Below are 22,763 nucleotides of genomic sequence, written 5' to 3'. Positions count from 1 at the left end.
CCTGGGAATCCGGAAAGTCTCACCTTGTCTGTGGTATTCCGAGTAGGATTCCGGTAATGAATGACTGTGACGTGCTTCAAACCTGTAACCTGCTGGGCGTTAGTGACAGACGCAAAAGAGGGATTCTATTCCAGTAGGGGAGGGAACCAACCGGTGATTAGCCGTACTGTGACAGAGTGCGTGAGCATTAGTTTTCACTGCGAGGATGGGATGTAGCCATCAGCCATGGGTGATGCCTCCAGACTGGTTAGCTGTGCGAGTGACAACCGCACAGGATATTTCCCCGAGAGGAAGAAAGTAGCCACAGTTGATGGTGAACCCCTATACAAGGCTTGCCATGGAAAGGAGTAAGAAGGATTGAATAGAAGCAGTAGGAGAGCAGGCGTCCCTGAGCTCTACAACATCTCCATCCGCTTATCTGAAATTCCTACCAATGAATCTGCATAAGTGTTCTATCCCTTTTATTATTCTTTTTTTATTTCTTTATTCCAATAATTACAATTCCCCTTTAATCTCCCTAACTGAGATTTACAAGGTGACCATAGCTTGATTCATACCAACAATCTCTGTGGATTCGACCCTTACTCACGTAAGGTTTATTACTTGGACGACCCAGTACACTTGCTGGTTAGTTGAACGGAGTTGTGAGAATAAACAGTGCCCTAAGAGTAAATATATGCTAAAGCTCAAAAGATAGAAATCACAATTTCGTCCACCAAGTTTTTGGCGCCGTTGCCGGGGATTGTTCGAGTATGGACAACTGACGGTTCATCTTGTTGCTCAGATTAGGTAATTTTCTTTTCAAAAACTTTTTCAAAAATTTTTCTTTCCTTTTTCGTTTTTCCAAAAATGTTTTTCGAAAAAAATTAATAAAAATACAAAAAAATTAGAAAATTATAAAAATCAAAAATATTTTGTTCTTGTTTGAGTCTTGTGTTAATTTTTAAGTTTGGTGTCAATTGCATGCTTTTAAAATTTTTCTTGCATTTGTTTCGAAAATCTCATGCATTCATAGTGTTCTTCATGATCTTCAAGTTGTTCTTGACAAGTCTTCTTGTTTGATCTTGATGATTTCTTGTTTTGTGTCTTTTCTTGTTTTTCATGTGCATTTTTGCATTCATATTTTCCATGCATTAAAGATTTCTAAGTTTGGTGTCTTGCATGTTTTCTTTGCATCAAAAATCTTTCAAAATTATGTTCTTGATGTTCATCATGATCTTCAAAGTGTTCTTGGTGTTCATCTTGACATTCATAGCATTCTTGCATGCATTCATTGTTTTGATCTAAAAATTTCATGCATTGAATATTTTTGTTGTTTTTCTCTTTCATAATTAAAAATTCAAAAAATCAAAAAAATATCTTTTCCTTATTTTCCTCCAAATTTTCGAAATTTTGGGTTGACTTGGTCAAAAATTTTTAAAATTAGTTATTGCTTACAAGTCAAGTCAAAATTTCAATTTTAAAAATCTTATCTTTTCAAAATCTTTTTCAAAAATCATATCTTTTTCATTTTTGACATAATTTTTGAAAATTTCAAAATTATTTTTCAAAATATTTTCAAAAATCTTTTTCTTATCTTTATATCAAATTTTCGAAAATTAGCTAACAATTAATGTGATTGGTTCAAAAATTTGAAGTTTGTTACTTTCTTGTTAAGAAAGGTTCAATCTTTAAGTTCTAGAATCTTATCTTGTAATTTCTTGTTAGTTAAGTCAATTTAAAAAATTAAATCTTTTTCAAAATATCTTTTTTCAAATATATCTTTTTATCTTTTATCTTATCTTTTTCAAAAATTTTATCTTTTTCAAAATTTGATTTCAAAAATATCTTATCTAAACTTCTTATCTTCTTATCTTTTTCAAATTTTGATTTCAAATCTTTTTCAATCAACTAACTAACTTTTTGTTTGTTTCTTATCTTTTTCAAAACCACCTAACTACTTTTCCCTCTCTAATTTTCGAAAATTCTCCCTCTCTTTTTCAAAAATTCTTTTTGTTTTAAATTTTAATTTTAATTATATTTTGTCTTTGATTTTCGAAAATTACTAACCTCTTTTTCAAAAATTATTTTCGAAATTTCTCCTCTCTTTTCTTCTTCTATTTAATTAATTAATTACTAACACTTCTCTTCACCTCTCTTCATCCACAAATCCGAACCTCCTTCTTCATTCTTCTACCTCTATCTTCTTCTACTAACAGAAAGGAATCTCTATACTGTGACATAGAGGATCCCTCTTTCTTTTCTTGTTTCTTCTCTTTCATATGAGCAGGAACAGGGAAAAAGGCACTCTTGTTGAATTAGATCCACGAACCTGAAAGGACTCTGAAGAGAAAATTAAGAGAAGCTAAATTACAACAATCCAGAAACAACCTTTCAGAAATTTTCGAACAAGAGAAGGATATGGCAGCCGAAAATAATAATAATAATAATAATGCAAGGAGAATGCTTGGTGACTTCACAAAGCCAACATCCAAGTTTGATGGAAGAAGCATCTCCATTCCTGCCATTGGAGCCAATAACTTTGAGCTTAAGCCTCAATTAGTTGCTTTGATGCAACAAAACTGCAAGTTTTATGGGCTTCCATCTGAAGATCCCTATCAGTTTTTAACTGAGTTCTTGCAGATTTGTGAGACTGTAAAGACGAATGGAGTTGATCCTGAAGTCTACAGACTCATGCTTTTTCCTTTTGCTGTAAGGGACAGAGCTAGAATATGGTTGGATTCACAACCTAAGGATAGCCTGGACTCCTGGGATAAGCTGGTCACTGCCTTCTTGGATAAATTCTTTCCTCCTCAAAAGCTGAGCAAGCTGAGAGTGGATGTTCAAACCTTCAAACAAAAAGATGGTGAATCCCTCTATGAAGCTTGGGAAAGATATAAGCAATTGACCAAAAGATGTCCATCTGACATGTTTTCATAATGGACCATGTTAGATATATTCTATTATGGTCTCTCTGAATTTTCAAAAATGTCATTGGATCATTCTGCAGGTGGATCTATTCACCTGAAGAAAACGCCTGAAGAGGCTCAAGAACTCATTGACATGGTTGCAAACAACCAGTTCATGTATACCTCTGAGAGGAATTCCGTGAATAATGGGGTACCTCAGAAGAAAGGAGTTCTTGAAATTGATGCTCTGAATGCCATATTGGCTCAGAACAAAATGTTGACTCAACAGGTCAACATAATCTCTCAAAATCTGAATGGATTGCAACATGCATCCAACAGTACTAGAGAGGTAGCTTCTGAAGAAGCTTATGATCCTAAGAACCCTGCCATGGCAGAGGTTAATTACTTAGGTGAACCTTATGGAAACACCTATAACTCATCATGGAGAAATCATCCAAATTTCTCCTGGAAGGATCAACAAAAGCCTCAACAAGGCTTTAACAATGGTGGACGCAATAGGCTGAACAATAGTAAGCCATATCCATCATCTCCTCAGCAACAGACAGAGAACTTTGAACAAAATAATTCTAATTTAGCTAATATAGTCTCTGATCTGTCAAAGGCCACTTTTAGTTTCATGAATGAAACAAGATCCTCCATTAGAAATTTGGAGGCACAAGTGGGCCAGCTGAGTAAGAAAGTCATTGAAACTCCTCCCAGTACTCTCCCAAGCAATACAGAAGAAAATCCAAAAGGAGAGTGCAAGGCCATTGATTTAATCAAAGTGGCCGAATGCATAGGGGAGGAGGAGGACGAAAATCCTAGTGAGGAAGACCCCCTGGGATGTCCCTCAAACAAGAAGGAGTTTCCAATTAAGGATCCTGAGGAATCTGAGGCTCATACAGAGACCATAGAGATTCCATTAAATCTCCTTCTGCCATTCATGAGCTCTGAAGAATATTCATCCTCTGAAGAGGATGAAGATGTGACTGGAGAGCAAGTTGCTCAATACTTAGGAGCTATCATGAAGCTGAATGCCAAGCTGTTTGGTAATGAGACTTGGGAAAGTGAACCTCCCTTGCTCATTAGTGAACTGGATACTTGGATTCAGAAAACTCTGCCTCAAAAGAAACAAGATCCTGGCAAGTTCTTAATACCTTGCACCATTGGCACCATGAGCTTTGAGAAAGCTCTATGTGATCTTGGGTCAGGGATAAATCTGATGCCACTCTCTGTAATGGAGAAGCTGAGAATCATTGAGGTATAACCTGCCTTGTTCTCATTACAATTGGCAGATAAGTCAATGAGACAAGCTTATGGAATAGTAGAGGACGTGCTAGTAAAGGTTGAAGGCCTTTGCATCCCTGCTGATTTCATAATCCTAGACACTAGGAAGGAAGATGATGAATCCATCATCCTAGGAAGACCTTTCCTTGCCACAGCAGAAGCTGTGATAGATGTCAACAGAGGTGAGTTAGTCCTTCAATTGAATGGGGAATACCTTGTGTTTCAAGCACATGGTTATCCCTCTGTGACAAAAGAGAGTAAGCATGAAGAGTTTCTCTCAGTTCAAGGTCAAGAAGAGCCCACACAGTCAAACTCTAAGTTTGGTGTTGTGAGGTCACAACCAAACTCTAAGTTTGGTGTTCAAATTCCATATCCAAACTCTAAGTTTGGTGTGGAGACAACACACTAAATTGACCTGATCATCTTGTGGCTCCATGAGAGCCACTGTCAAGCTATTGACATTAAAGAAGCGCTTGTTGGGAGGCAACCCAATTTTATTGATCTAATCTTATTTTATTTTGTTTTAGTGTTATTTTTGTGTTTAATTAGGTACATGATCATGAGGAGTCACGAAAAAATCAAAAAAATTAAAAACAGAGTCAAAAACAGAAGAAAAAAATTTTTCACCCTGGAGGACGCACGGGCTGGCGTTCAACGCCCAGAAGGTGCATCTGGCCGGCGTTCAACGCCAGAACAGAGCACCATTCTGGCGCTGAATGCCCAAAACAAGCAACATCCTGGCGTTAAACGCCAGGATGGTGCACAGAGAGGAAAAACTGGCGCTGAACGCCAGGAACAAGCATGAAACTGGCGTTCAACGCCAGAAACATGCATCACATGGGCGTTGAACGCCCAGAACATGCACCAATGGGCGTTTGAACGCCAGAATGGTGTGCCAAGGCAATTTACATGCCTATATGGTGAAGGAATGGTATTTCTTTTCACCTCAGGATCTGTGGACCTCACAGGATCCCCACCTACCTCGCCCTCTCTCTTTCCATTCATGATCATCCCTTCTATTTTTCATTCACCACCTACATCTATTCACTCTTCCCCATACACCCCGCCTACCTTTACAATTCAACTTCTCTTTCCCACCCAATCCCACCCATATAGCCGAATCCATCTCCCCTCACTCACCTCCATCTTCTTCTTCTTCTTCTCTTCTTTCTTTTCTTGCTCGAGGGCGAGCAATATTTTAAGTTTGGTGTGATAAAAGCATAGCTTTTTTTGCTTTTCCATTACCATTAATGGCACCTAAGGCCAGAGAAACCTCAAAGGGAAGACAAAAGCTTCCACCTCTGAGTCTTGGGAGATGGAAAAATATAAGCCGTCATAGCTCAGTGGCATAACATGTGGCTGCAAATCAAGAGATCCCTGAGATACCTCAGGGGATAAGTTGTCCTCCACACAAATATTGGAAGCAACTAAGGGTAGAAAAACCAAAATTATTATGAATCATTCAACAGAAACAAGGAAGAGACATAGAGGAGCTCAAAAAGCACCATTGGACCTTCAAAAAGGCGCCACCCTCACTCAGGTGGATTCATTCCTTGTTCTCTATTTTCTTTCTGTTTTTGGTTTTTAATACTATGTTTATTTATGTTTTGTGTCTTTACTTCATGATCATTAGTATGTAACCATGCCTTAAAGATTATGAATAATTCCATGAATCATTCACCTCTCTTAAAAGAAAAATGTTTTAATTCAAAAGAACAAGAAGTACATAATTTTCGAAATTATTAGTGAATTTAATTTAATTATATTGATGTGGTGGCAATAATTTTTGTTTTCTGAATGAATGCTTGAACAGTGCATATTTTTGATCTTGTTGTTTATGAGTGTTAAAATTGTTGGCTCTTGAAAGAATGATGAACAAAGAGAAATGTTATTGATGAACTGAAAAATTCATGAATTGATTCTTGAAGCAAGAAAAAGCAGTGAAAAAAAAAAGTGGCGGAAAAAAAAATAGAAAGAAAAAGCAAGCAGAAAAAGCCAATAGCCCTTAAAACCAAAAGGCAAGGGTAGCAAGGATCCAAGGCTTTGAGCATCAATGGATAGGAGGGCCCAAGGAAGTAAAATCCAGGCCTAAGCGGCTAAATCAAGCTGTCCCTAACCATGTGCTTGTGTCATGAAGGTCCAAGTGAAAAGCTTGAGACTAAGTGGTTAAAGTCGTGATCCAAAGCAAAAGAGTGTGCTTAAGAGCTCTGGACACCACTAACTGGGGACTTTAGCAAAGCTGAGTCACAATCTGAAAAGGTTCACCCAGTTATGTGTCTGTGGCATTTGTGTATCCGGTGGTAATACTGGAAGACAAAGTGCTTAGGGCCAAGGCCAAGACTCATAAGTAGCTGTGTTCAAGAATCAACATGCTTAACTAGGAAAGTCAATAACACTATCTGAAATTCTAAGTTCCCAGAGACGCCAATCTCTCTAAACTACAAAGGAAAAAGTGAGATGCCAAAACTGTTCAGAAGCAAAAAGCTACAAGTCCCGCTCATCTAATTAAATTAATATTCATTGATATTCTGGAATTTGTAGTATATTCTCTTCTTTTATCCTATTTGATTTTCAGTTGCTTGGGGACAAGCAACAATTTAAGTTTGGTGTTGTGATGAGCGGATAATTTATACGCTTTTTGGCATTGTTTTTATATAGTTTTTATAAGTTTGAGCTACTTTTAGGGATGTTTTCATTAGTTTTTATGTTAAATTCATATTTCTGGACTTTACTATGAGTTTGTCTGTTTTTCTGTGATTTCAGGTAAATTCTGACTGAAATTGAGGGATTTGAGCAAAACTCTGAAGAAGGCTGACAAAAGGACTGCTGATGCTGTTGGAATCTGACCTCCCTGCACTCGAAATGGATTTTCTGGAGCTATAGAACTCCAATTGGCGCTCTCTCAACGGCGTTGGAAAGTAGACATCCAGGGCTTTCCAGCAATATATAATAGTCCATACTTTATTCGAAGAATGACGACGTAACTTGGCGTTAAACGCCAAGTACACGCTGCTGTCTGGAGTTAAACGCCAGAAAAACGTCATGATCCGGAGTTGAACGCCCAAAACACGTCATAACCTGAAGTTTGACGCCAATAAATGCCTCTACACGTGGATTAATCAAGCTCAGCCCAAGCATACACCAAGTGGGCCCCGGAAGTGGATTTATGCATCAATTACTTACTCATGTAAACCCTAGTAGCTAGTCTAGTATATATAGGATATTTATCTATTGTATTAGACATCCTGGATTGTATTTTGAATCCGGTGATCACGTTAGAGAGGGCTGGCCGTTCGGCCATGCCTGAACTCTTTGCTTATGTATTTTCAACGGTGGAGTTTCTGCACACCATAGATTAAGGGTGTGGAGCTCTGCTGTACCTCAAGTATTAATGAAATTCTATTATCTTTTATTCAAATCTCTCTTATTCTTATTCCAAGATATTCATTCGTACCCAAGAACATGATGAATGTGATGGGTCAGATTACCCTCATTATTATTCTCACTTATGAATGTGAGTGATTGACAACCACTTCCGTTCTACATGCAACAGAGCTTGAATGTATATCTCTTAGATTCCCCAACAGAATCTTCGTGGTATAAGCTAGATAGATGGAGGCATTTATGAGGATCCGGAAAGTCTCACCTTGTCTGTGGTATTCCGAGTAGGATCCTGGGAATCCGGAAAGTCTCACCTTGTCTGTGGTATTCCGAGTAGGATTCCGGTAATGAATGACTGTGACGTGCTTCAAACCTGTAACCTGCTGGGCGTTAGTGACAGACGCAAAAGAGGGATTCTATTCCAGTAGGGGAGGGAACCAACCGGTGATTAGCCGTACTGTGACAGAATGCGTGAGCATTAGTTTTCACTGCGAGGATGGGATGTAGCCATCAGCCATGGGTGATGCCTCCAGACTGGTTAGCTGTGCGAGTGACAGCCGCACAGGATATTTCCCCGAGAGGAAGAAAGTAGCCACAGTTGATGGTGAACCCCTATACAAGGCTTGCCATGGAAAGGAGTAAGAAGGATTGAATAGAAGCAGTAGGAGAGCAGGCGTCCCTGAGCTCTACAGCATCTCCATCCGCTTATCTGAAATTCCTACCAATGAATCTGCATAAGTGTTCTATCCCTTTTATTATTCTTTTTTTATTTCTTTATTCCAATAATTACAATTCCCCTTTAATCTCCCTAACTGAGATTTACAAGGTGACCATAGCTTGATTCATACCAACAATCTCTGTGGATTCGACCCTTACTCACGTAAGGTTTATTACTTGGACGACCCAGTACACTTGCTGGTTAGTTGAACGGAGTTGTGAGAATAAACAGTGCCCTAAGAGTAAATATATGCTAAAGCTCAAAAGATAGAAATCACAATTTCGTCCACCACCTATCGGCCCAACAAAGACACAGGTTCAATTGTTTAGTCGATTCTTAGATACACTTGCAAGAAACTCTAATTTGGTCACGTTATTATATACTAGTTGGCAAGCTGTGTCAAGTGAGACTAAAACTTCAATGTTGGATTATGCAAAGGTAACTAGACCATTCTCCTTTTTAAATTGTTTACAATTAGGCTTAGCATTGTATGGTAAAATAACATAATTCACTGTTTATTCGTAGTTTAAATATAACATTCCAAGTGATGCTGAGCCTTGGGTGATAGATACCATTGGAGAGTCATAGAAGCAATTTAAGAAACGTATAAAAAAATACCACTATACACCGTACAACTCATTCAGAGAGATGATGAAAAATCGTCCAATTACTGTACCTAAACTGCATTTTAGAAAATTAGTTCAATTTTGGAGTCTTAATATCATCAAAGTAAGTTATTTTCACAACTTTCTTGGCTTTATTAATGGTATCGTGTATTTAACTAACTTTATGTATTTTTACATTGCAACAGTATGTAAATTATTTCTGACAAAAATCGTGAAAATAGATCCAAACAAAAATAGAATCATCGAATGGGTCCAGTTAGTTTTGAATTAGTACATGCTGAATTGGTATTATATTTGTGCTTCGTATTTAAGTATCTTTACATCTTTCATGTCATCTGTGTTGACTTCATCTGTGTTGACTTCGAGTAATCTTGGTGGTTTCTTTGTAGCGTGCAAAAAAAGAGGACAATGAAGATCCATCACAGTTTGAGATGTTTGTTGTAACTCGTTCTAACAAGAAAGGAGAGACTGATTCGAAAACACAAGAGACGATTGTGAGTTGTTTAGTTTCGTAGAAATGTACACTAAAAGAAATGTGTAAATCATTTTTTATTTTCAGCATATGCGTACATGGACTTATTTCAGTTTTTCTTCTGTGTAATAGAATCATCTTCAAAATTTAAAGCAAGTTGGATACAGTGATGATGAAGCGCTTCAAATGGTTTTTGGAAAGAAGAGACATGGTATAGTTCGTTTCTATGGTCGATCAGTCACAAAATCCTCTCTTAAAAAGGATAAGCAAATCCGACAAATGCAACAACAACAACAACATACTGAAGTGGTTTTAACTATGGAGAAAAATCAAAATAACTTAACTTCCAAGTTGGATGGTTTAACGAGCTTGATCAAAATATTGTTGCAATAAGTTAATCCTAGTATGAGTACGGAACAAGTGCAAGTAATGATAGAAGCTGTCCAACAATCTCTGCCTGATGCAAGTAGTGCACCAAATGATGCGAGGCGAAGTATTCCTCCTTCACTGGGATCGAACCATGTGTCAAAAGATATGGAAGTAAGTACTGTCGAAATTAGTAGTTAAATTAATAGTGGCTGATTGCTTAATAGTGGCTGATTGCTGTTGATGTTAATTTTATTGTTGATTTTATTGGCCTTAAGCAAATCTACAATAGAATCTAGTTCGTTATCAAATTAAAAATTTCAACCACTATATAAAATAATTGCACTATTTATCAAATTAAAAAGATATTACATGGTCATCAAATTAGACATTTGGCTAATTGGCTCCATGAGTACGTATTGAATAAAAGAGTAAGAAACTAATTACGAAGTAAGATGCATAACCTACCATTGTTTCTTTCAAAATGTATAGAAAAATAGATAAAGCAATAATAATACATGAAAGTGAAAGGGTAGTAATCAGCATTGACTCAGTACTCAGTAATATATAGCAATTAGCATTATTATTATTTTAAATTCGACTTTGTCTATTGATTTCACACTCGATCTTGTTTTTCTGTTTTACTTGTGTTGATTACTTAATTTGTTTGATGGGTTGGAAGCTAATAATAGTATTTCGGTATTACCTTATTTTTTAAGCTTCTATTTTGGTTGTGGTTGTTTCTTTGTGCTGAATTTTTTTTAGTTTTAAGCGATTTCAACAGGGGAGTTAAAGTTCCACTCAAAGATAGATTAAAAACATATAAACATTACCAAATGGCTTAAAACCTTAGCAAATGCTCCTTGTTATTTAGTGGTTGAAATTTTCATATTGATTGACTTATTTAACTTGTGCTCCATATTCATTACTCAACTGCACTGCATGCATCATCAAAAACATTTTTGTTCTGTTCTAACTTCTTTATTTCTTTTGCTAGTATGAGGACATGATGTGAAGAAAATATGTTCTATACAAATATAAGATGGGATGGGTCTTATAATGATTTTGGTTATCTAAATGTATTATTTTGATGTGTTCTTTACATTTTGATAAGAGATTTTATTCGATATTACATGTAATGGATAAATTACATCCTATTTTGATTAGCGTTGTAATGGATATCTACTTTTTAATGAAACTTTTATGATTTACATTTATTAAATTTCTCATTCTTAGATTTATTTTGTGATTATCATCATTTTGAAATGTGATTATATTTTAAAAAAAATTCATAAAATAAAACAGGTTAATTACCATAGATAAGTTATGGCTACGGTGAAAACCGTGACCATATATAAGGCTATGGTCACGGTTTAAGGAGGTGTCACCATAGGAGCTATGGTCACGACCAAAACTGTGATTATAGATAAGGCTATGGTCACAGTTTTTAGGTAAGGTGACCATAAAAACAGATATAAGATTCACTAGTTTTCATAGTAATTATCCTATGGTTTTCGTAGTACTGAAGCAATTGCATAGTAACATTTTTTTTTTGTTTTGGTTATGCATAGTAACTTTATTTACTTGTATACAAGTCAAAATAGATACAAACAGATATAAGATTCACTGTTCTATTCAATTCAATACAATACAGTAATTATCGTTCCTGGGGTAGTAACTCCATTTATTTTTCAACTAGACAAGCTAATAAGTCTAAATTTCATTCCCACAATCAATTCAATCACAAATTACAAACAACAGCACGACACGAAACACACATGCAATTTAAATGCGAACATGATCTAAGCAACTCTTCTTGTCCAATTCATTACTTTGCTGAAGATTCATATAATCTCTATATGTAATGGGTTGATATAAAGGGAGATCATGCTCCCCAAGAAGCTGAGTTGCAGGGCCAAAAGTGTCGTCAAGCGGTGGCCCATGTGCCGCACCTATGGTAATTCTTGTACCTTTATTATTCACAATAGCACGATGTATGTTGCTCTTGTATTTTCCATTGGTCAGTATCTAGTATCTGAGCATTAAATAATTCATCATAAACAATCAACTATATATATTTTAAAATGAAAAAGTCTAGAGAGCCAGCAGTTTTATTGAATTTTGGCCAGCATGTAACCAGCAGAGGAAGGTGAGCCATTTGATGAAATTTCACACCAATCTCACACCATCAAATCATCATTGATGGTTAGTTGATGGTTAACAATCACAAAAATTGCTAGCCCTCTAGCATTACTCTTTTAAAATAATTTTCATGGACTAGATGCGAAAAGTAGTTTATATTTGTTAGTTTTGAACAACCAAACTATATAGACAGCACTGTATATGGATGTACTTTGGTTTAGGTTGGTAAAGTTTTAATTTTTGAAAAATAGTTTATAAAAGTTATTTTTCAAAAGATGATTTTTTAAGAAGTGCACTATTTATATTTGATAAATTAAATTAAAAATGACTTTTAATAAATACAAACAATTATGTTTAATAAAATAATTTTTAAAATTAAAAAATACTACAAAAAACATAAATTTAAGCCTTAAATTTAAAAATTAGTTAATATATGAGGTTATATTAGACTTTTAAATTTTGAAAAGTACAAGCTAACTTTAAAAAGCTCTACCTTAGGTACTTTTAAAAGTAATTCGATCTTTTAAAAGCTGCAAGTACAAGTACATGGTATTTCTTATTTACCAAATATAAAATGAGGAGCTTGTGCTTTTAAAAAACACAAACACCTTTTCGAAAAGTTTTATCAAAATAAGTCTTAGTGTTCATGAAAAAGTTTAATGACGTGAAAACTTTTTATTATTCTGTTATAAGACAGATAAAAAAAATTAGTTAAAGGATAAAATATATACTATTTTAGCTTCTATCATTTAAACTAAATTTTAATTTTATTTCTAATATTTTATATATTTTATTTTTATTCAAATATCTTATTTTATCTTAGTTTAATTTTTTTAGTTATAATTTAATTTTTTTTAAAATATGCATTTATTTATTATGATTTTCTTTTAAGTAACGGCAAAAATTATAATTACAATGATTACGGGAATGTGATTCTAGTAAAACTAGCTTAATAATAAAAGTAAGAAGAAAAAAATTAATTTTGATTAGAAAACTAATATGAGACGAAATAAAAAATTTAAAATAAAAATAAGATATTTTAATTTTTAAATATGGTAGATTTTAATATGACTACGTTATGCTAATTATAATGATTATGTAAATATTATTAAAATTAAAGTCATACTTTTTTTATATTTTGATAATATTTTTTTGAAGTAATACTATTTTAAAGAGTTGTTAAACAATAAATAGCGTGATTTTAATTTTAGCAATATTTTTTAAAGTACTATAACCACCGTAATATAATTCTACTAGAATGTTTCTTTAAATGTCAGGGAAAAAATTAAGAATAAAGGTTAACTTAAATAATATTTTTTTTAATTAAATTGAATGAAAAAGTGAATATAGCTCTTTTTATTTGGGTCTTGAGTGACTATTGCTTTACCTCCATGTGATCCCCAGTGTTAACGAGAAAGGAGGTTGGATAGGGATCCACTTGCAACTATGAAGAACCTTTTTTTTTTTTTGGGTCAAGTGGATTAAACAACTCCTAATTCTAGGTATCACAATTAGGGGTGTTTGCAATACGGTTTGGTTCGATTTTTAAAAAAAAAATCATTCGTTTAAAAAATCATTCGATCAAATCGTTTAATTAAATTGCGGTTCGGTTTGATTTAATTTTTTTACCGAGACCATCTGAACCAAACCAAACCAATTAAATTCGGTTTGATTTGGTTCAGTTTGTTCGGTTTTTCAATCAATTAAAAAAAATTACCAGTTTCCTTAAATTATATAACTATGCATTGCAGCGTTGGTCCAATTTCATTGCTTCAATGGAAAACGATTAGTAGGATAGGACCCCAAATAAAAAAATAAGACTGGATTAGGGGATTGTTCTAAAAGTAACGACGCTAGTACACAGACAATTGTAGAACAAATATACTTGGCTTCTACTTTAACTTCAATACCTAGTGCTGTTGTAAAAAAAATTACTTAACATACATAAGACATGGCAATGAAATCAAGGTGCTTATTAGTTATTTCTTCACTCTGTGAACTGTGTCGGGACCTTCCTCCTTAAGATCCGCAAGCATCTGAAGCTGCAATATTGTCAGAATTAATAATAAACTACATAAATCAAAGTTGACATTGCTGGTGTAAATCAAAGATCACATTAAGGGCATACACAAATAAAGAATCAAATCTCTCATATATAAATGTAAATCTTAACATCTGTATTGACTTTTTATCCTGTATAAAACACACACTTATGTAAAATGTTTTAAGAACCAGCCTACAACATGACCTGATTCATGGAAAGCTTGCTTATCACCAGGTTAAAAAAATAGATATATTATTAGAAAAACTCTAACAATAAATGAAAAGGGTTGAGTTAAGAGTTCCAATTTTTATAAAGTCCAGCATTTTCAATCTATTGTAGCGACAAGATATATGATTTATATATTTAACTGAACAACACATATAACTTGGAGTAGAATGCTATTCTCCACACAATCTATCCATCACTTATTTCTTATAGTAAAACAAATGAACTAACTCTATTAAATGACACAAAATAACAAAAGACTAACAGAATTTATGCAAGAAAATAACACATCTAAAGGTATATTACAAACAATAAAATTCTTCCTTTCTATTTTTAATACCATTATATCAGTATATTTAGAATGTTGAAGGCATCTTTCATAGTACAAAGAAATTCATAACTTGCAATTGAAATGCACCTTCTCACAAATACTAGGAATCAACAACAATGAACAATGAACAACAATGAACAACAATGAACAAATAATTAAAAAAACAGAAGCAGAAACACAACAAAATAAAATTACTAGCATTCAGCAACAGTGAACAATGAACAACAATCAGCAACAATGAACAAATAATGAACAACAATGAACAACAATCAACAACAATGAACAAATAGATTGAACAGAAATTGAATACAAATAAATCACAAAATTAACTCAAAACAAGCAAAAATAAATTAAACCCAGCAGCTCAGAATCACAGAATCAGAATTATTAATAAATTAAATCACAAAATCAACTCAAAACAAACAACTCAAATTAACAAAATCAGTAAACAAGCACAGTAACTCATCAGTATTATTAACAAAATTTCAAAACAAGCAAAATAAGTGCAGAAAACTAAAAATCAATTCAGAATCACATAATCATAAAATCAGAATCACAGAATCAGAGAATCACAGAATTTGAACTAAGCAAAACAGGCAAATTTAAACCCAGCAACTCAGAAGCATAGAATGAGAGTTATTAACAAGAAATTAACAAAATTCTAAACAAATTCAGCAACTCAAAATCATAGAAATTATAATTAACAAAATCAAACCCTAACTATTTCATAATTATAAACCCAACATGTCTAATTGCTTCAGATACATAGAAGGAGAGAAAATCAAACCTGAAGTCAAGTGGATAGGAAGGAGGAAGAGGGCCAACCGGTGGCTGCTGTATTGTGGGTGGCCAGGCCAGAAACGTAGTAGTACTGCTATGGGTGGCCACAAACGGTGCTGCGGGTGGCCAGATTGGTCCTGTTGGTGGCACTGGGGTGCCGCTGGATGGTGCTGGCCTGCTGGGTGGTGTAGTGTCTACGACTGCGAGCGTGGTGCTGGCTGGGGCTGGAAAGAAAGGTCCGGTGGCGCTGGGAGGAAGGCTTCGACGGTGCTACGAGGTGGTGGGAGGAAGGGGTTCGCCGGCTGAGGAGGTGCTGCAAGAAGATGGGTTCGCCGCCGACCCTGGGTTTCTTCGGTGAGACTGAGAGTGAGTGCAGAGAGCGAAACTGAGAGAGTGAGAGTAGAAAGCGGCTAGGTTTCCATTTGGGGGGGAGGGGTTAGGTTAGGTTACGTTAATTGGGGGTGAGGAGGTTTGGTTTTTAGGGTTTGGTTTAATACCGATTCGGTTCGGTTCGGTTAGGGTTTTCATTGTCAAAATCGAAAACCGAACCGAACCGCAATAAAAATAGCAAAATATATTATTTCGGTTTTTTCGATTTTCGGTTTATTCGATTTTCGATTTTTTCGGTTTAGTTAGTTGGTTTAGTTTGGTCCATATCGGTTTTGAATACCCCTAATCACAACACACACACCCACACTTTAAAGTTTTATCAAACCTCATCCCAGTCTCAGCTAGGATTCGAACTTGGTGTAGCTTGTGTAAGAGGCAATATGATTGCCACTTGGTCTAGGCCTCCGCTGCAACTATGAAGAACTTGAAACCCTTGAAGATCATTTTGTAACAATAAGGTTAGAAGCCCATGATCTGAATGTGGAAGTAGACTCATAATTGATCACTTTGTGTATGTAGTTTTCCTCTTGGCCCAAGCTTATTGATATTCCTTTTAGTAACTCTCCAATGATCTCCCTACTCGTTTTGCAAAATGTTTCTATGATTTTGCTGCAAAAATTTAATGAAAACCAACATAAATAAAAATACTTAGTTATTCAGGCAAAAAAAAAACTAATTTATCTTCCAAGAGTAGTCAGTCTCAAATTATTCAAATTTTAAAGAAAATGGCAAAGAGGCTTTCTCATAAGGATGTAATGAATATATTACAAAGTAAGTTTAAAAAAGGGTTAAGTATGTTTTTGGTTCTAACGTAGAAGTCGAAAATTTATTTCGTCTCCAACTTTTTTTTCGCTACAAAATAGTCCCGAAAGTTTAACTTAATTTTAAAATCATCTCTTTTTACTAAATTTTTTATTTTTATTACCAAATTACTACTAACTAAAAAAATATATAAAAAAGAAAACGAGAAAAGGGGGAAGGGAGGGTCGCGCTATGGGGGTGTTTCCAAGGAAGAAGAAGGGGAAGGGAAAAGGGACGGTGGGGAATCTCCTCGCCACTGCCGACGCTGCTGCCGCTACTCCTCGCCGCCGCTGCTCCTCCTCGCCGCTGCTGCTCCTCGCTGCCGCCGCTGCTCCTCGCCGCCGCCGCTACTCCTTTCTTCCTCAGCACACACCTCACACTAACGGCAAGAGAGGAGAGATCAGAAGGAGAGAGAAAGACAAGAGAGGAATGGAGGCGCTAAGGGAGACCATGTCCAGCTCGCCACACCCCTGCCCTCGCAGCGCCGCAGACCACAATAGCGTCTTCCTCATCGTGAAGAGAAACCTAAGGAGAGCAATTGAGCGACAGCGCGAAGCGGAGAGAAACCTAAGGAGAGAAATCGAGCGACGAAGAAAACATGAAGAAAAGCTCTCGAGGCTGGAATCCAATCTCTGAAAAAAGGATTCTCGCGTAGATCGGGAAGACACCCCATTGGGGTGAGAGGACCCATTTATCGAAGATATCATGAGGGTTAACGTCCCAGAAACTTTAAAATCCCTGACATGGATCTCTATGACGAGACGATTGACCCGAAACATCACCTCAGCAATTTCAAAAGTCGGATGTACTTAGCCGACGCGTCAGATGCTACTCGCTGCAAGGCCTTTCCGACGACTTTAACAAAGGCGGCCATGAAGTGGCTTGATGGCCTACCCCCCAGGTCAGTCACTAGCTTCGACGACCTCTTGCGTAAGTTCCTCACGCGATTTTCAATCCAAAAGGACAAAGTCAAGCACGCACCTAGCCTACTAGGAGTGAAACAGGAGGTCGGAGAACCCTGAGAAACTACATGGAAAGGTTCAACAAAGTGTGTTTGGAAATTTAGGACTTGCCTACAGAAGCAGTGATAATGCACCTAGTTAATAGACTCCGAGAAGGACCCTTCTCCCAGTCCATCTCAAAGAGACACCCGACTTTTTTGAGTGATGTACAAGAACGAGCTGAGAAGTATATCAATATGGAGAAAAATGCCAGGTTACGAGAACCAAATTGGTGGCTAGGGTATCCCCACTAATCAAAAGAAAAGGAAAGGGAACCCAAGAAAAAGGAAGAAGACAGGCCTGAAAGGCTTAGGAGATATCACTCTTACACTCCCCTGCGAGTTTCTCTAGTCGACATCTACAGGAAAATTTGCCATACTGAAAAGCTCCCTCCCCCACGATCAATCAAGAACAAAAAAAAGGGAAGTCATAATGAATACTGTGAATATCACAAATTGTATGGACACTCTACTAATGATTGCTACGACCTAAAAAATATGATAGAAAAGCTGGCCAGGGAAGGTCGGCTAGACAGATATCTCATGGAAAGGTCAGACAATCATGGAAAAACAAAAAGAGATGATGAAGGTCATGGATGAAGAAGTCTGCCCCCACAGACTCCAGAACGACATATCCACATGATATCAGGAGGATTTGAGGGAGGAGGGCTAACCAAATCATCTCGAAAAAGGCATTTGAAGGAAGTCTACCAAGTCAGAAACGAATGGTCTGACCTCTCAACTATTTCTTTCACTAAGAAGGACGGGCAAGGTATTGTGCCCAGGCACAACGACCCGGTAGTAACACTCATCTGCATAGAACTCTGGTAGATCAAGGGAGCTCAGCTGACATCTTGTTCAAACCAACATTTGATAAGTTGGGATTGGATGAGAAGGAGCTAAGGGACTACCTCGACACTCTCTTCGGACTAGGGGAAACTCCCATTAAGCCACTAGGCTTCATTTTCCTACACACAATTTTTGAGAAAGGGGATGAAATCCAAGACCTTAAGCATATATTTTATTTTCGTCGATGTAGCTTCTGCCTACAATACCCTGATAAGCAGAACAACTCTAAATCGACTTGGAACAGTGGCTTCTACTCCCCATCTTTGCATGAAGTTTCCAACACTAGAAGGGATTGCTACCATTGGAGGAGACCAGAAGCTGGCGATAAAATGTTACAATGAAAGTGATGAGCGGATAATTTATACGCTTTTTGGCATTGTTTTTAGGTAGTTTTTAGTAAGTTCAAGCTACTTTTAGGGATGTTTTCATTAGTTTTTATATTAAATTCACATTTCTGGACTTTACTATGAGTTTGTGTGTTTTTCTGTGATTTTAGGTAATTTCTGGCTGAAATTGAGGGACTTGAGCAAAACTCTGAAAAAGGCTGACAAAAGGACTGCTGATGCTGTTGGAATCTGACCTCCCTGCACTCGAAATGGATTTTCTGGAGCTACAGAACTTCAAATGGAGCGCTCTTAACGGCGTTGGAAAGTAGACATCCAGAGCTTTCCAGAAATATATAATAGTCCATACTTTATTCGGGAATTGACGACGTAACTTGGCGTTGAACGCCAAGTACATGCTGCTGTCTGGAGTTAAATGCCAGAAACACGTCATGATCCGGAGTTGAACGCTCAAAACACGTTATAACTTGGCGTTCAACTCTAAGAAAAGCCTCAGCTCGTGGATAGATCAAGCTCAGCCCAAAAATACACCAAGTGGGCCCCGGAAGTGGATTTATGCATCAATTACTTACTCATGTAAACCCTAGTAGCTAGTTTAGTATAAATAAGACTTTTTACTAGTGTATTAGTCATCTTTTGGCCATTCGGTCTTTTGATCATTCAGGGGGCTGGCCATTCGGCCATGCCTGAACCTTTCACTTATGTATTTTCAACGGTGGAGTTTCTACACACTATAGATTAAGGGTGTGGAGCTCTGCTGTACCTCAAATTTCAATACAATTACTATTACTTTCTATTCAATTCTCTTTTATTCTTATTCCAAGATATACGTTGCACAACACTTTGATGAATGTGATGATCCGTGACACTCATCATCATTCTCACCTATGAACGCGCGTGATTGACAACTACTTCCGTTCTACTCTAGGCCGGGCGCATATCTCTTAGATTCCCCAACAGAATCTTCGTGGTATAAGCTAGATAGATGGCGGCATTCATGGGGATCCAGAAAGTCTAACCTTGTCTGTGGTATTCCGAGTAGGATCTCGGAAATCCGGAAAGTCTAACCTTGTCTGTGGTATTCCGAGTAGGATTCCGGTATTGAATGACTGTGACGAGCTTCAAACTCCTGAAGGCTGGGCGTGATGACAAATGCAAAAGAATCAATGGATTCTACTCCAACCTGATTGAGAACTGACAGATGATTAGCCATGCTGTGACAGAGCATTTGGACCATTTTCACTGAGAGGATGGGATGTAGCCATTGTCAAGGGTGATGCCTCCAGACGATTAGCCGTGCAGTGACAACGCATAGGACCATTTTCCCGAGAGGATTGAAAGTAGCCATTGATGATGGTGATGCCTTACATACAGCTTGTCATGGGAATGAGTAAGAAGGATTGGATGAATGTAATAAGAAAGTAGAGATTCGAAAGGATTCTAGCATCTCCACTCGCCTATCTGAAGTCCCCACTATTGATTTACATAAGTATTTCTATCCCTTTTTTATCTTTTAAATTATCTAATCCAATTACATTTGACCCTATGAATCCATTTAACTGAGATTTACAAGGTGACCATAGCTTGCTTCATACCAACAATCTCTGTGGGATCGACCCTTACTCACGTAAGATATTACTTGGATGACCCAGTACACTTGCTGGTTAAGTTGAACGGAGTTATGATCACACCAGGGATTATTAAGATCCCAATTTATCACACCACGATCTCTTTGGGGTATTTTTGATTTCACACAAATACAAAGAGACTAATTTTGAGGATCACAATTTCGTCCACCAGAAAGCTTGAACCTGAGAGGTAAAGGCAAAGAAGTCAATACCATTGAGCTCGGGGGAGTCCAACTTAAAGAAGAACTACGGCCACAACCTGGAGGAAAGGCCGAAGAGGTACAGATCGGACAAGAGATTGGGAAGAACACCAATATAGGAGCCAATTTAGCAAAAGATCTAAAGCAAAAGCTGGTACAACTCCTACAAGAGAATTTCGATCTCTTTGCCTGGAATGCTTCCGACATGCCTGGAATAGATCCCAAACTCATGTCACATAGATTGGCTGTTCATCCAGGATCCCGACCTGTCCAGCAAAGAAGAAGGAAGCTAGGACCTGAACGGGCTCAAGTAGTCAAAGAGCAAGTGCAAGCCCTACTATAGGCAGGCTTTATTAGAGAAGTCAAGTATCCGACCTGGCTAGCAAACGTGGTGTTGGTCGAAAAACAGAATGGCAAATGGAGAATGTGTGTTGACTACACCGATCTCAACAAGACATGTCTAAAAGACCCATATCCTCTACCCAATATTGATACCCTAGTAGATTCTAACTCGGGATATCAATATTTGTCATTCATGGATTCCTACTCGGGATATAATCAAATCCCGATGTACAAGCCAGACCAAGAAAAGACATCATTTATCATGCCAAGAACGAACTATTGCTATGTGGTCATGCCATTTGGATTAAAAAATGCAGGGGCGACATATCAAAGGCTGATGAACAAGGTGTTCACACCTCACTTGGGAGAACTAATGGAGGTATATGTAGATAACATGCTGGTGAAAACCAAAGATGACTCCAACCTCCTGAACAATCTCTCGTAAGTCTTCAACATCATAAGATTGCATGGGATGAGATTAAATCCTGATAAGTGCACCTTTGCAGTGGAAGCTGGGAAATTTCTAGGATTCATGCTAACACAAATGGGAATTGAAGCTAACCCCGATAAGTGTAGAGCGATCCTGAAAATGAATAGCCCGACCTGTTTAAAGGAAGTCCATCAACTGAATGGCCGACTTGCAGCTCTATCCAAATTCTTGGCAGGATCAGTGTTAAGATCCCTACCTCTTTTTTCTCTACTGAAAAAAGGATGTCAGTTCGAATGGACTCCTGAATGCGAATAGGCATTTCAAGAGTTCAAAAGGTACCTAGCTAACCTCCCATTCTTACCCGGCCAAAAGCAGAGGAAGAACTCGTGTTATACTTAGTTGTCACCGAGAAGGTTGTGGCGTCAGCATTAATATGGGAAGATGAGGTCAGACAGCATCCTGTCTATTTCACAAGCAAGGCGTTACAAGGCCCTGAACTAAAGTATCAAAAACTTGAAAAGTTTGCATATGCCTTGATAGTAGCATCTAGAAGGCTTCGGCCTTATTTTCAATCTCACACCATAAGAGTTCGGACGAACCAGCCCATGAAGCAAATCCTTCAGAAAACATATGTTGCGGGCAGAATAGTTCAATGGTCTATACAGTTATCCGAGTTCAACTTGAAATACAAAACTCGGACAGCTATCAAAGCCCAATGCCTTACCGACTTCGTAGTTGAATACACAGGAGAACAAGAGGAGGCCTCCGCGACCTAGGAATTATACATGGATGGCTCCTCCAACAAAATCGGAAGCAGTGTAGACATAATACTAGTCAATGAGAAAGGAACTCAAATAGAAGTCTCCTTGAAGTTTGGATTTCCAGCCTCCAACAATCAGGCAGAATATGAAGCCATGATTGCCGGACTAAAGCTAGCGAATGAAATCGGAGCAACCAAAGTAGTAGTCTTCAGTGACTCTCAAGTCGTGACTTTTCAAATTAATGGAGAGTATCAGGCTAAAGACCCAAACATGAAAAGGTACTTAGAGAAAACTATGGAGTATCTTAGGCGATTCCCCAAAACCGAGGTCGGACACATAACTCGGAAACTTAACAGCAGAGCAGACGCCCTCTCCAAGTTAGCAAGTACCAAACCTGGGGGAAATAATAGATGCCTGATACAAGAAACTCTCCAGGATCCCTCGATCACAAAGACGGACCACAGGCTGGAGTCTTGCCAGTCTCCGACCTAGATCTCGGATGGATGACACCACTAATCGAATATCTAAAATTCGACATTCCTCCCAATGAACAAAAGGAGGCTCAAAAAGTTAGAAGGGAAGCACATAATTATAATTTGGTGAGAAATGTCCTTTATAGAAGGAGAATATCTACACCATTATTGAAATATGTCCCCACCTCTAAGACGGAAGAAGTCCTAGATGAAGTACATAGTGGCATATGCGGGAACCATCTCGAGGCAAGATCTTTAGCTAGAAAAGTTATCCGAGCAGGATTC

General features: G+C 37.2%; 1 protein-coding gene, 1 long non-coding RNA gene and 1 other non-coding gene across 3 annotated transcripts; 1 reads left to right on the top strand and 2 right to left on the bottom strand.

Annotated features, from left to right (window-relative positions):
• Positions 1-2,805: 2,805 nt before the first annotated feature.
• On the bottom strand, positions 2,806-2,909 carry LOC112704709 (small nucleolar RNA R71). Its single transcript, XR_003155320.1, has one exon. It is a non-coding gene; the product is annotated as a small nucleolar RNA R71 (small nucleolar RNA).
• Positions 2,910-13,687: 10,778 nt separating this feature from the next.
• Positions 13,688-15,723, bottom strand: LOC112703231 (uncharacterized). Its single transcript, XR_003154520.3, has 2 exons — positions 15,268-15,723; positions 13,688-13,922 (listed from the first exon to the last, which is right to left on the bottom strand). It is a non-coding gene; the product is annotated as an uncharacterized lncRNA (long non-coding RNA).
• A 6,306-nt stretch (positions 15,724-22,029) lies between these two features.
• LOC140174381 (uncharacterized) lies at positions 22,030-22,497 on the top strand. Its single transcript, XM_072198827.1, has one exon. It carries the CDS (start codon positions 22,030-22,032, stop codon positions 22,495-22,497), a length of 468 nt encoding a protein of 155 aa, XP_072054928.1.
• The last annotated feature ends 266 nt before the right edge of the window (positions 22,498-22,763 follow it).

This window comes from Arachis hypogaea, chromosome 7 (assembly GCF_003086295.3).
Source record: "Arachis hypogaea cultivar Tifrunner chromosome 7, arahy.Tifrunner.gnm2.J5K5, whole genome shotgun sequence".
NCBI lineage: Eukaryota > Viridiplantae > Streptophyta > Magnoliopsida > Fabales > Fabaceae > Arachis > Arachis hypogaea.
Note: the sequence above shows the minus strand (reverse complement) of the source record. Positions and strands in the feature narration are given on the sequence as shown.